At 31.0% G+C, this 13,663-nt stretch overlaps 1 protein-coding gene across 1 annotated transcript in view; it reads left to right on the forward strand.

Annotated features, from left to right (window-relative positions):
- LOC124363660 (putative gustatory receptor 28b) overlaps nucleotides 1-8,670 on the forward strand; it is a 30,937-nt gene extending 22,267 nt beyond the window's left edge. The window contains exons 3-8 of the mRNA XM_046818921.1: nucleotides 2,054-2,163; nucleotides 3,003-3,192; nucleotides 4,081-4,240; nucleotides 4,381-4,658; nucleotides 7,530-7,619; nucleotides 8,560-8,670. Coding sequence (XP_046674877.1) covers nucleotides 2,054-2,163; nucleotides 3,003-3,192; nucleotides 4,081-4,240; nucleotides 4,381-4,658; nucleotides 7,530-7,619; nucleotides 8,560-8,670 — 939 coding nt within the window. The remainder of the gene's footprint in view (nucleotides 1-2,053; nucleotides 2,164-3,002; nucleotides 3,193-4,080; nucleotides 4,241-4,380; nucleotides 4,659-7,529; nucleotides 7,620-8,559) is intronic.
- The last annotated feature ends 4,993 nt before the right edge of the window (nucleotides 8,671-13,663 follow it).

The raw sequence follows: 13,663 nt of genomic DNA on the forward strand, positions 1-13,663 counted from the left end.
TCAGATTACCTTTTGAAGAACAACTTTTAGACTAAATTGTGAATTTTAGTCTGTTTGTCTCGTATTCTGACGTTAATATAATGATTATTTATGAGTCTAACAGTTGGTTTTGCGTATATCAATATTATGAAAATACTATATGAACAAGTTATCGTTTGATAATTTTAACATTTTCAATGTCCTCCCATTTCGGATCCCACAAAAACTAACACGGTTAGTAATAAAAAAACGTTTATGGGAATTTCTTTATTTATTCCGCTTGTTTATGTTCTTGTACAATGCAAATTGTACAAGAACATACAATTAACTCTGGGCATCTATAATATAACGTCGATGTGGAACAAACAAATACTGTAGTAGAACTGTTTCTGGTTAACGAAATGGACTTGCAAACACTCTTCTACAATTTCGAGATTGGTAAAGCTGTACACAGACTAAGTGGACAAATACTTGCCTTACTATTGATCTATCGAGGAATACACAGTGACCTGCACCTAGTCATGTACGTGTTCTCACCTATACTCCTTCATACTCTACAGTTGGTAGGCCTGTTGCCGGTCTCCCTGGCCAGGTTACCCCTCAGAGGAGAAATCGCCCGACACTCTAACCTCTGGTTATTCTACTCTGCCTTTCTTATGGTTGTTATTGCGGTTGTCCTTTGTGGCTGGGTCTACGAGATTTTCTTCAATACAGAGGTAAAGATAACAATGGAATAGTGCATTTCAGCTAGTGTAACCAGTATGGTATAAGAGCAAATTATCCTTACGTGTCTACAAGTACTGTAAGTTGCGCTATTAAGAAACTATCATAATTGCTGCACATTTTATAAACTCAGGAACATTTTAAAAGATAAATGTTTAAGATGAATTTTGAGAAGATGAATTTTTTAATTCAAGCCTTATATTGTATTATCTATGTGGAAACGTATTTTTGGTTTTCTAAATTTTTTTATCCTTGAAGTCATTACTAAATAGTCCAGTTGTATAACCAATTACTTAGGTGTATATTAAACTGGTCTCAGAATTCCAAAACACAGAACCACAACCAAGAGCCGTCACTGCCTACAGATTATATAAATCCTTACCAGATTCTCTTAAACAAATTGAGAGCTGGGAACGGTTTGTGGTTTGAGCTGAGAAATATACCTACCTGGAACAGATGATCTTGGTGAGCGACGGGGCCTATTATTTGAATCGTTGCTGTGTGAATGGAGTATTATATACTTTTGTACTATTAAGATTATTTTTTGTTTAAGAGGTCAAATGTAAGAAAGCTCAATATAAAAGTATATATATATATATATATATATATATATATATATATATATATATCCGCTCCGTAAGCCATTTTATTCAAATGTGGTGACCATTTGAACTTCAAAATGTGAAATTGAAAAATCAAACACCTTTATTTATGTACCTTGAGGAAAAATTAAAAATTGTCAAGAATTTTTTTACATTTCCTAATAATTTTGTAATAAACAAGTGTTTTATAGCTTTAACTGTTTTTATCTATAAATTACACGTAAATCAAATCAGAATCTAAATTTAGCTGAAATAATATTTACTCATATTCTTCGACTAGGTCGGGGAGTCATTTAAATCAAGCTTTTCACATTTGTGGTATCACAAGATAATACATATTGTTTCGTGTTTCAATGATCTTAGTTCATTTCAATGAAAAAAAATGTTTAAGTAAACTTTCACCTATGCAGATTGAAAAGATAGGGTCAGACCACAAGGTGTTATAATTGCATAATAATTCCAATAAAAAATAACAATTGCTTATAACTTTTATGACTGATTGATTTAACTTTTACAGACTTAGCATTTAATTACTACTGTTAATCAAGATAAAACAAACCGCGGGTTAGCACAGTGGCAGATCTATTAACACAAACCGGTGTGTGAATCTTATTATTTTCTAAAATAACGTGGCTGGAATATTTTTAGGTAGAATAAATTAAATTGATCTCTTTTCCTCTTTTTTTATTTGATTTTAAATCTTGTATTTTTAAAATAACATGGACTTTTATCATAAGTTTTTTTGTAAGGTTCCAGAACAAAGACGCTACACGACGACGACTTCACTGATTATGGCGGTCTCCAGTGCTCTCTCGACTTTCCTGGGAGCCCTCGTGTGTCTTTCTGTAGCCTTGCTCAGGTAAGAGATTGCTTACTTAAAAGGATCAAAATATATGTAGTTAAACTGGATTATTATTTAATAATAAAAAAATACGAAATTGAGGAAGGGACTATATTTTTTTTAATTTCTAGATATATCCCTAAATAATGTAAATGCAAAAAATGATGGTTTTTGTCTTGTCCACAACATGGGTTTTCAATTTACGCCTTATAAACATATGTTTGCTGATTCCCTTGGAATAAAGATGGGCAAAAATATCTCAAGATTGTATATTTCTCATTTTACTATATGGATCGATAACTTAGATTGATGTCTGACAACGTTAATCTAAGCATTCGAATTTTATTTTTTTTCTTATTACTAATCGATGATTACTTTAATCAGCTTCTTATTTCTAAGCTAGTGCTTAAAAATCACTATGGAAAGCTATTGAAAGCTGTTAAACGCTGCATTTTTAGTATTGTTTGGTTAGTTACTAACTAAACAATTTTAACAATTGAAAGTCAATATTTGATACTACACGATGGAAAAATTATGCAATAACGTTAAATGTAGTTATAAAATAAAAAACTCAACAGATATAAAAAATTATAAGCTTTAGTCTTTTTAGAATAATTATTGACGTATATATTCAGTAAGCATGTAAAGCTATTAATATGTTAATTTTATAGTTGATTAGATAACACACAATTTTGAATTCCACTTCTACAACAGATCATTGTTAGGTAAATTAAATCTCTTATGGACTTACACAGAAGATTATACTCCTAAAGAGACTAAGAAATATATATTTCCAACTGCATAGAAACGTCCTCTATTTTCCGAGTGATGGGCATATATGATGCAATGTCTTGCAGGTCTTCCAAGAAGATTCTACTCCTGGAGCGACTAAGGGAAATAGATTTCCAACTCCATAGAAACGCTCCATCACACAACACACGAGTTGTCTCATATGTGGCTCTAGTATACTGCTGCATCATGGTCATCTATGACGTTATAGAACACTTCAATTACATATCGATATATGCTATATCTGTGGCCTTTAAGGTAATGTTAATATTATTAATCAACATTGAGTTTATATAGTTCCAATAATTTATTGATTATTTCCTTTATTACTACCTCATTTAAAATTGTATATTTTTTAATTACTAGTTTTTCGCCTAACTCCTCCATAATCGAAATGATGATTAATTCATTATAAATAAATATGACCTTAAAATTTAAAGTTTTCATTGTATTTAATTATAAATAGGGAATATAGAGAATAATACCTAAGTGTTTCAGTTAATTATCTCGCCTTATGATATTATCTAGCTTTCAACGCACGAAGATGCAACCTTCAGAGCAGAAGCTTAAAGTTAGTTTCGGTACCAAGGAAACCTATGGTATATGGCTTTTCAATACCCAGGAGGATTTATTTTAGGGAATTGTAAACCATACAGTTGAGCGTACACTGGGTACTGCAAAAAACAATGTCCAGGAGCAGCCCATAACTAAGCGCAAATTTTGAGATGTTGCGGTGAAAAGAGTGGATCGATAGGTTACTGCGATGGTTAGCTGTTGGAGTGTGTGGAGCTCCCTTAGTGTTAAATGTTGTTGTAAGCCTAAACCTGATGGATTAGTGTCCTCTGTCCGTTTTTGCAGGAAGGGACTGGTCTGTACCACTCCTTGACTGGAAGGAAAACTAGCCTGCTCTTCTTCCAAGGTGAAATTATTGAGATACCGTATGTTTGTCACTATACCTCATCATTGCAGATGCAACATGATGAGAAGAAAGTTTCTGTCCCATATTCCCAACCTTAACCATCCTAACTATCATGTGTCCGGAAGAAAGGGCAGAGTACCCTATAAGAAAAAGTGCAACGAGACGGTTTCTTATCTTCTTGTTCTAAGTAAAAAATATGTTTTATACTGGGTTATAAAATGTTACAGATAGTGCTAATATTTGGGCTGGTAGAGCTGATGGAGTTGGTACTCAGTGTAAAGGACAGGTTCCAGCTAATCAATCAACGAGTGGAAGAGTTGGTGATGAGGTCTCGGACGAAGCAACTCTTGTGGACTGTTGCACTCCCTTGTGTTGAGGCATTTTCTAGTAAGATTTTTACATTAATACCTCGTTACTTTGAACTCTTTAGTGAGTTTCAATATTGTTGAAAAATAATTTAATAGTTAAAGGTTTTAAAATTAAGTCATGGCATAATATTATTAAACTTTTATGACCTTTTATTCCAGATCCTCGAGTGATGTCGCTGACTATACCAGGCCTCAGTGAGACACACTGGAGTCTGTGCTGTATAGTCTATGATATAAACGTTGTCTATGGCTGTCAGATGGTGGCCCTGATGGTGTTTATATTCGCTCATCTTGTCTTCTACCCGTATTTCTTATTCCTTCTCTTCTCTATGGACTATAACAAATTTCTCTATACCATTCTTATTGGCAACTGGATATTGTTATATGTGGGTGAACTTTACTTCTTGGTGTGGCCTTGTGCACAGGCTGTTGCAGAGGTGAGATCGTAAAACTTATTTGGTTTAGAATATAACAGAATAGTATAGTATTTTCAATCTTTATTCAATAGTGTGGTATAATACAAAATGCATGGAATAGTCACTAAACTGGTTATCAGACAAAGTTTTTAAAAAACTACAAACTATTAATACTATATTAAAACTAATGGAAAATAATAATTTATATTATTGGATTTATCTCGGATTACTATTTAATCTGATATTATAATATGTTTTAAAATATACGACCCAATCTCTTGTACAAGGCACTGAGCTTTAGCCCAAACAAACTCAATCTTTGATACTTTTTAATAAATTCGGGTATTTTGATAAAATTGTTGGATCCATGCATATCAATCGATTGTTTTAATAATCTCAATATGTGATGAGGATTCAAAGATTTATTTGTTTATGAATTATTATTATGTGGGAAAATATTTAAAAAGAAAAAACAAAATAATATTCGAAGGACGATAGAAGGATTTTGAAGGAAATAATATTTTTCAGGTATTTTTTATTGTTCAGTGAAAAAAAAAACATTAACACTACGTTTCGAGATCTGCAATCTGATTTATTCTCTTTATTATTGGTCTTTGGAATTGTCCAATTTCATCATATTGATGAAATATATTCTTTGTCTTGGTCAAAATTATATTCTATGAGCCAAGTCTGTGTCAGCGTCAGATTCTAGACACTGCACTAAGAGGTAGGATAACGGGATCTAAACTCAACATTCTAATTGAATCAACACATCTCACTAGAGTTACGTTATGTGTATATATTTCAGTTTCAATTTATGTTTTAAAGATTTTTCAAAATAATCAAGCTTTTCATTCCATTAATCATCACAAGTAAATTGTGTACTTACATAATCGTAGTTTAATATTCGGATAACACAATAGGGAGATGGGGTGCACAAATAAATTAAACTGGGACCTCAAAATCTTTAAATCTGGCACTGATCAGAGCGGTGAAACCCTATGCAGAGCAATCCAATCCGTAAAGTGACCACTACGATGTAATATGAATCCTTGGAAATGCCATGATATTTTCTTCTGCTGTACCTCAGATCTCATTAATTCGCTTTGAAACTTCGTGGCTAATGAAGCTAAGCTGAATAGCAAGTAATTATAGGTTTTGAGTACCACGTATAAGCCAATACAAAACATTTATATCCAAAAATAAATTAAATTGTGTTAATTTTTACTTATAATTCTTCACTGACACAAATATTTCTTCTTACTTCAAATTATTGTGTTGAATATATAAACAAATTTATGTAACATCAATTTTTTGTACATTATTTCCTAGGCTCGGTTTCTATATACTATGCATAAATATGGTACAGAAAGCAATTTTTCACCAAATTTGAAGATAAAAAGTTTAAATTGTACACAAATCCACTGAAAAAGTGTTTTACACCATTTATGAGTTTTACAAACAGAAAAACATGTTTTCAAAGTGATATTTCCTAACAATGAAGCTCTTATTAATCTTTCTCCTCATAAAATCTTTCCCTGGTTCTTGTAGTTTATTTAACTTAGTTTAACATTGTTTAACTATTATTATGACCGCAATACATTCTCGATTGACATTGGTAAACTGTTATAGATCATTCAGGAGCTAGTGTTTTTATATTATCGTAAATGTTTATAACGTAGCTGTAATACTTACAATAAGACTCATGACATAACAATTTATATAGTTTATTGTTCCAGGCGAAAAAGACTGCCATTGTAGTAACCAAAATGTTGGGTAATAAAATGAGAAGAACGTTGTTTAATGAGGTATGTAAATTACAGTTAATAATTATTGTAACTTTAAACTGGTTCCTTATTGCTATGAATTTTGTGTGCAAAGAACGGTCTAAATTACAAAAATTTTAATCTTCAAAGATCTGAATTGATGAAAAAACATTCTTAAGACGTATTTCTAAAACTACTTACATATGGGATATAAGAAGATTTTGACATCTCTATAAGAAAAATATTAAAATCTATTTCCACCTTTTATTGAGGACTGTGTATTCCCTTGAACATTGTGTATTTCATTTAGATTCTTCAAAGACAGTTCATATACGTAACATTTCAGTCACAATAAAAAGTCACACATTTAAAACCGGCATCCCATTTCTGACAGTAAGAAATGAAATGAAAAATCTAAATCCATATTTTAATATACCAAAAATTTGAAATGTTTATTTCAATAAATGTAACATCAAGATGACGCTTATTCAATCAGGATTATATGTGAGCTCTATGGTTCAAGTACTAAAAATGACCTCTTTTAAAACTCCGTTGAAAAATAACTTTATCCTCATTAATACATACTGTACATGTTTGTGTCAATGTACAGGAGACAATAATATTGTCTCATTTATATCAGTGCAAATGTACTTTATCAACGCAGTAATTAAGAACACGATCTTTTAAAGTATCGTTAATTGTAATTTCTGTATTAATAAAATTATACGTCATCATGATATTACACATGTAGTAATCTTATATACATGTTACTTGCTAAAAACAGATAAATAACTCCTCTTGATAAGTTTAACTAAAAACCTTAAATGTTGTATCCTTTACATACAAGTTTACTCAAAAATTGTTTATAGTGATGTTGAAAAGTTTCTTAAATGGTGTTATTTTCTTCAGTCGTTACGTAGATATACTTTGCTAGCCCTTCAATAATAACACATCGGTTATTAAATACTAAACATTATTTTAAGACTGTTATGATTTTTTTTTCAAATGGTAACAAAGGTTTTAGGGTAATTAGCATTACTAACATAGAATATTCTAGGAAAAATTTTCCATTTTATTCTTCTAGAGTAAAATATATTATTGTTTAATATAAATTATAATACTTTAGCTGGAAAACTTCGCCCAGCAACTGTTCCACAGAGACGTCGAGTTCTCCGCTTGTGGTCTGTTCAACCTTCACACATCCATCATTGTGTCTGTAAGTTCAATGTTTACTAAAAATATCCATTGATAAGATATACAAGTAACCTTCTTTAGCTTTCTTCATTTTTATAGCTAAAATATATTAGACACTCTCAAAATTTATATTAGTTGCATTAACGAATTAATTACATAATTCATAAAGATGTTAATTATTCTAGGTTTAATTAAACTTTTAAAAGAAATGTTGGGATATTTTTCCTCGGGTAAATTGCAGCAAAAAATAAAATTCAACTAATTGCCTGTCTCTTTTCGTTTACCGCATGAAACAGTGTAATAAATTTAAACATTCAAAGTAAATTAATACCTATAATTTTTTTCAACTGTTGAACTGTTGTCTTTTTGTGAAAAAATTGAAATTCGACATACATGGTTGATCTAAAACTGCAATAAGTCAGTTATTTGATTTCCGATATCATTATTTGAAGTCATTGGATTTGTTATAAAAAAAAGGTTAGTTTCGCAACCTTTTTATTAAATTAGTGCTTTTTACGATATTTTAGTTTAAATATTTTCAATTGCCACCATTTTGAAATTTATATTACAAATTCGAACAAACTCTTTAATGGACAGAACTTGTTAACATAACTTGTATTTTATAATTATAGTTGATTAGTTTCTAAAATATACTTTCTTTATAAAGAAAACCAGGTAGTCAGTAAGACGGTAAACGTAAAGAGATAGAACAATGGTCGCATTTGATTTTTTGCTTCCTTTCACCGAAGAAACGATATCCTAAAGTTTGTCTAGATACTTTTGTTACACCCTGTGTTCAATCCGGTAACAACAAAAATATCGGCCAACTTAGATGACAAAGACGAAGGTAACGTATTATCAGTATAAAGTGAAGACAGTGAGATATGACAGTGTGTAGGACACTCAGAGGTTATACAATCAACCTGACGTGATCTCCAATAACTGTTATTTTGTTGTTTCAGGTAGCCAGCGCGGTTACTACCTACTTAGCCATCATCATACAGTTCCAAACTTCTAGTGTTGGCGAGACCTCTACCTCTACAACAACTGCTGTTACTCTTAAAGCTTCTTAGACAACTCACGGAAAACTTTCTTGTTCTTTATTAATACAATATTTGTTGTTTCAGTGCTGTATGTAAAATATTATCAGACGTTAATTGGAGTTGATAAAGTTGGGATTTCCTCTGAGTAACATACAAACATTCACAATATTCACGTAAAATAAAAAATACATACCAGTGAGTTAATTTTAATCTCTTACTCCAATGCAGAATTCATAAAACTTTCTGGATTAAAAAAATAAACTAGAATCTGGACCAAATTAAAATGATAAATAAATGCCAAAATAAATTTTCGGTTAAATAGTTTCTCAATAAAACAGAAATTTACCGCATTCAAAATGATCGAACTAATAGCGGTTTGAAATGTACAATAGATGTTTCTATGTGGTACGCGGAACATTGGTTATTGAACCACAACCGGACTTTCAACACAATCGATACTTCCACCGGAAACATTCATCCCACCGCCCTTTGTGTATTGTTTTTTAAATGAACGATATAAAGGGAAGAGTAGTCCACTGTACATTATTTTACAAATATCATAAATGTTCACAAAACTTAGTCATGTGGAAATTCATAAAGTGCTTACGTTTAATTTAAATTTTCCATTCCATATATATTTGTTAAATAACACATTTGTACAAATGGGAAGTCACTTTATATCAAACCTAAATGCATATAGTTTCCAATCCAAATGCTTGTGTGGCTTAAACGGTATTACAAAATATCATTTTCAATTAATCAAGCAAATTGTAAATACCAATTTTGAAATTTTGAAGAAATATCTAAGGTAATTAAAGTGAATTGCGGCATGGAACTTTGAGAGCACTTGAAATTATTGATTAGTTTTGAACATTATGCATTACTATATTATACATAATGAAAACTAATTACATAAACTGTCAACAAATAGTTTCATGAAATGCGTGCTTGTCACTTACTATTATAGTGGAGGAGGTGGATAGCTGTTCGTAGTTCCTGTGTTAAACTATTCTACTTAATACACAATTTGAGATACTTCCCATAGGAGAACTTGTCTAGACCATAATAATTTACCTAACCCAGCTTGTTAAACTGGCAAATCCTATTAACCACGTCCATTAACATTACCTTACGCCTAAGAGAACAATACCTTTAAACGTTTTTTTTTTTTTCATTGTAATAAAGGAGAATGAGGAACGTATAAAAATAAATTCAAAACAAATAATTATTACTTTATACCAACTTTAATCACGACAAAACGTTTCTTCAGTGCAACAAGATATTTCATTTCATTTCACTTATTTCCAGCAGTATAACCTTTATTCAATAGGAAAATAACACAATAATATAATTTAATTTAGAATGTCTGACGGTTAAGTTACCATCTCTTTTCGTTTGATAACTATAGACCATATGCTGTATAGTTATCCAAAATTTCTCTTTTTATTTTCTCATATTAGATTTATTTTAAATCGTATTTTATTGGTTTCAAAACACTTAAAGGTGCTTTGGCGGATTTTCTTTTTGTTTTGATCTGTAAATATTGGTCTTTCCAAACCCTTATAGGTTTTGGATATTAATTGATATCCAATTATAGATCCTTTATTTACATGGCTGGGCATCTATGAAATAATACAGCCTTCTTAAAACAAAGTCAAACAAAACACTAAGAGTGTTTGTTTTTTATGTAAGATGACAATATCAAACCGTCATCTTACCTTAAAAAACCACGGGCCTATCGTCATCCTACCTGCGTTATGTTCTGAACGAATATTACATTACCTGATTGCTCTGTTATTACAGGAAATAAATGTCCTCAACATTTATGAGTTTTGCTTTCGACAGTAATGCTGATCTGAAGCCGTAATATTGAGAAATAAAAAAGCATCCAGTTTCCAGGTCATGGATTAAATACAATTTGCTGTTTTAGTATGATTAAAAATCCAACGATTTATCATCAACAAATGTAACCTTATATAATTTTCCTCTGAGGTTTTACTTAGGTGGAATTTTGTCTAAGAGGAAGACTACACCGTGTTACTATGTATAACATAGGTTCAAGTGAAAACAGTTAAATATTGATAAATATTCTCAATAATCTCAACAGTATTAATTGTAATACAGAAAGCTTTTAATTAATATCTACCAGAAAGTACGTTTAACTAAAACCAGACTGAGGAGTTAACTAAAATTACAATAGTTGAATATTTTAGGTTTTTATCTTTCATATATTTATCGATGTCTCAAACAACGTACAAGAAATATGAACTATTGACCCGTGGTAAAATACTGGAAAACTGTATTAATATTAGTTTTAGCAGATTCTAAGTTCACTGAAAAAAAAAACAAAAATAATTGAAAAATATTATAATATTAAATTTATAATTAGGATAAATTTTAATTTGCAGAAAACTGACGATTGCCGCAAACTACAAATTTAGTACTTCTGGTCACAAAAATGTTAAATCACAAAACTATTTAAGCCAGTATTATGAAATTGTGTTTGGGGTTTATACATGTATAGCAATTTAATTAAATTAGTAATGTAAGGCTATTGCCATTTATACAATTGTGTGTGTGTGTGTGTGTGTGTGCGTGTGCGTGTGTGTGTGTGTGTGTGTGTGTGTGTGTGTGTGTGTGTGTGTGTGTGTGTGTGTGTGTGTGTGTGTGTGTGTGTGTGTGTGTGTGTGTGTGTGTGTGTGTGTGTGTGTGTGTGTGTGTGTGTGTGTGTGTGTGTGTGTGTGTGTGTGTGTGTGTGTGTGTGTGTGTGTGTGTGTGTGTGTGTGTGTGTGTGTGTGTGTGTGTGTGTGTGTGTGTGTGTGTGTGTGTGTGTGTGTGTGTGTGTGTGTGTGTGTGTGTGTGTGTGTGTGTGTGTGTGTGTGTGTGTGTGTGTGTGTGTGTGTGTGTGTGTGTGTGTGTGTGTGTGTGTGTGTGTGTGTGTGTGTGTGTGTGTGTGTGTGTGTGTGTGTGTGTGTGTGTGTGTGTGTGTGAAAATATCAGATGAAATATCCTTACAGCTATTTTGACATTTTATAAAACTAAACAAAATACAGTAATTTTTTTATAAAGGGAAAAATACTGTACATAACAATATTAGGCTAAGCCAAATTTAATAAATTAAAATAATTCTCTCTAAAAGTTCATATACCTACTTAGTATACCTAACTAAACCAAAGAACAGTTTTTATAACAATACAAAATTAAAACCCTTAAGACTTTAAAAAAATGGAAAATTATAGTGTGGGTCTGTAACATAAAAATATTGATAGACTATAACGACTTGGATTGTAGATATTAATATTCCAGAGTATTAACATTTAAATTATCAATAATACATCCAAGACGATATAAAATATGTTTTGATTAGTAAGCTCCTAGTGAATATTAAGTACAATGTATCACTACATTTGTTATCTATTAAATATTATCTGGTTTGTCTAAAATAAAAATCACAGTTCTAAATAACACAATGGATTTATTTTAAACTGGCAAATTAATAAGTTCACGTTTCAGAATTTTTATCACTCTATTTTCCACAAAGAATTGTGACAAGCCTTTTTTAAATGTAAAAATTCCTTTGGCAAGAAATAAAAAATATTAATCAAATATATCAAACTAAAATCAGAGCTCTCTTCTAAAATAAAATAATAAAGTTTTAAAATAAAAATCAAATACCTCTTGGAAATAACTAAAAATGGAATTGCTCCATTAAATTAGTATCGTATGGCATATTATATTTTTATTTTTAAGTTTTTAAACAAAATACAAAATTTTATTTTAATTTGTTTCTATGGACGTTATCTGAATAATACATAAATTTATAGCTAATACCATCAAATCCGTAGCGTTTATTTTGAAACCTTACATACTATTTTAAAAACTTTAGTCAGGGTGGGAGTGTGTAAAAACTAGTCAAAATCCATATACTTTGTACTACAAGATAAAAGAAAACAAACAATGTTACAGAGGAAACTATTAAGGAATTCAGCGAGACCTCTGCATAAAAGAGATCATAAATGCATAAAATGGCTAGCAAAAGCGTTTATTCTTTTCGCCAACTACATATTAAATATTACTGCCGGGCTATATCAAAAGTTTTGGAATGCAATGCTACCTTCCGTTGGAAAAATGTTCTCATTTGGCAGTTTATATAACATTCATTTTTACTTATTTATCTAATTGTTCTATACGCGTACTCCGATGATCCTCCACCGGGATATATTTAATCACCATGAATATATTCACTCCAATGAGTAGGGTGTGGGGAGACCAACTGAGGCATAAAACAGCATTACTCGACAGGATACCCTGCTGTCGGTAGCCATGGTGACGTTAAACCGTGACGGCGGGGGCTTCACTCTTTGTTATGGCACACTCGTATTATTGTTTACTTTTCAAATTAACTGCTACATAATTAATTTGTCTCGTTACGAATGGTTTAAAATTGAGCCCAGAGTTTGTTTTCTATATACCTTAATAAATAACGTTATTTATTTATTTCAATTATATATTTATATATAATTATATATATATATATATATATATATATATATATATATATAATGTCAAAATAGCTGTAAGGATATTGCACATGTGACTATTACACATATATTAATATTGTGTGTGTGTGTGTGTGTGTGTGTGTGTGTGTGTGTGTGTGTGTGTGTGTGTGTGTGTGTGTGTGTGTGTGTGTGTGTGTGTGTGTGTGAGTGTGTGTGTGTGTGTGGTGTGTGTGTGTGTGTGTGTGTGTGTGTGTGTGTGTGTGTGTGTGTGTGTGTGGTGTGTGTGTGTGTGTGTGTGTGTGTGTGTGTGTGTGTGTGTGTGTGTGTGTGTGTGTGTGTGTGTGTGTGTGATAGTCACAGATGAAATATCCTTACAGCTATTTTGACATTTTTATATAAAATTAAACAAAATACAGTAATTTTTTGTAGAAAGGGAAAAAATACTATACATAACAATATTAGGCTAAGCAAAATTTAATAAATTAAAGTAATTCTCTCTACAAGTTCGTACACTTGGTATA

The sequence above is a fragment of the Homalodisca vitripennis genome, chromosome 5, assembly GCF_021130785.1.
Source record: "Homalodisca vitripennis isolate AUS2020 chromosome 5, UT_GWSS_2.1, whole genome shotgun sequence".
Classification (NCBI taxonomy): domain Eukaryota; kingdom Metazoa; phylum Arthropoda; class Insecta; order Hemiptera; family Cicadellidae; genus Homalodisca; species Homalodisca vitripennis.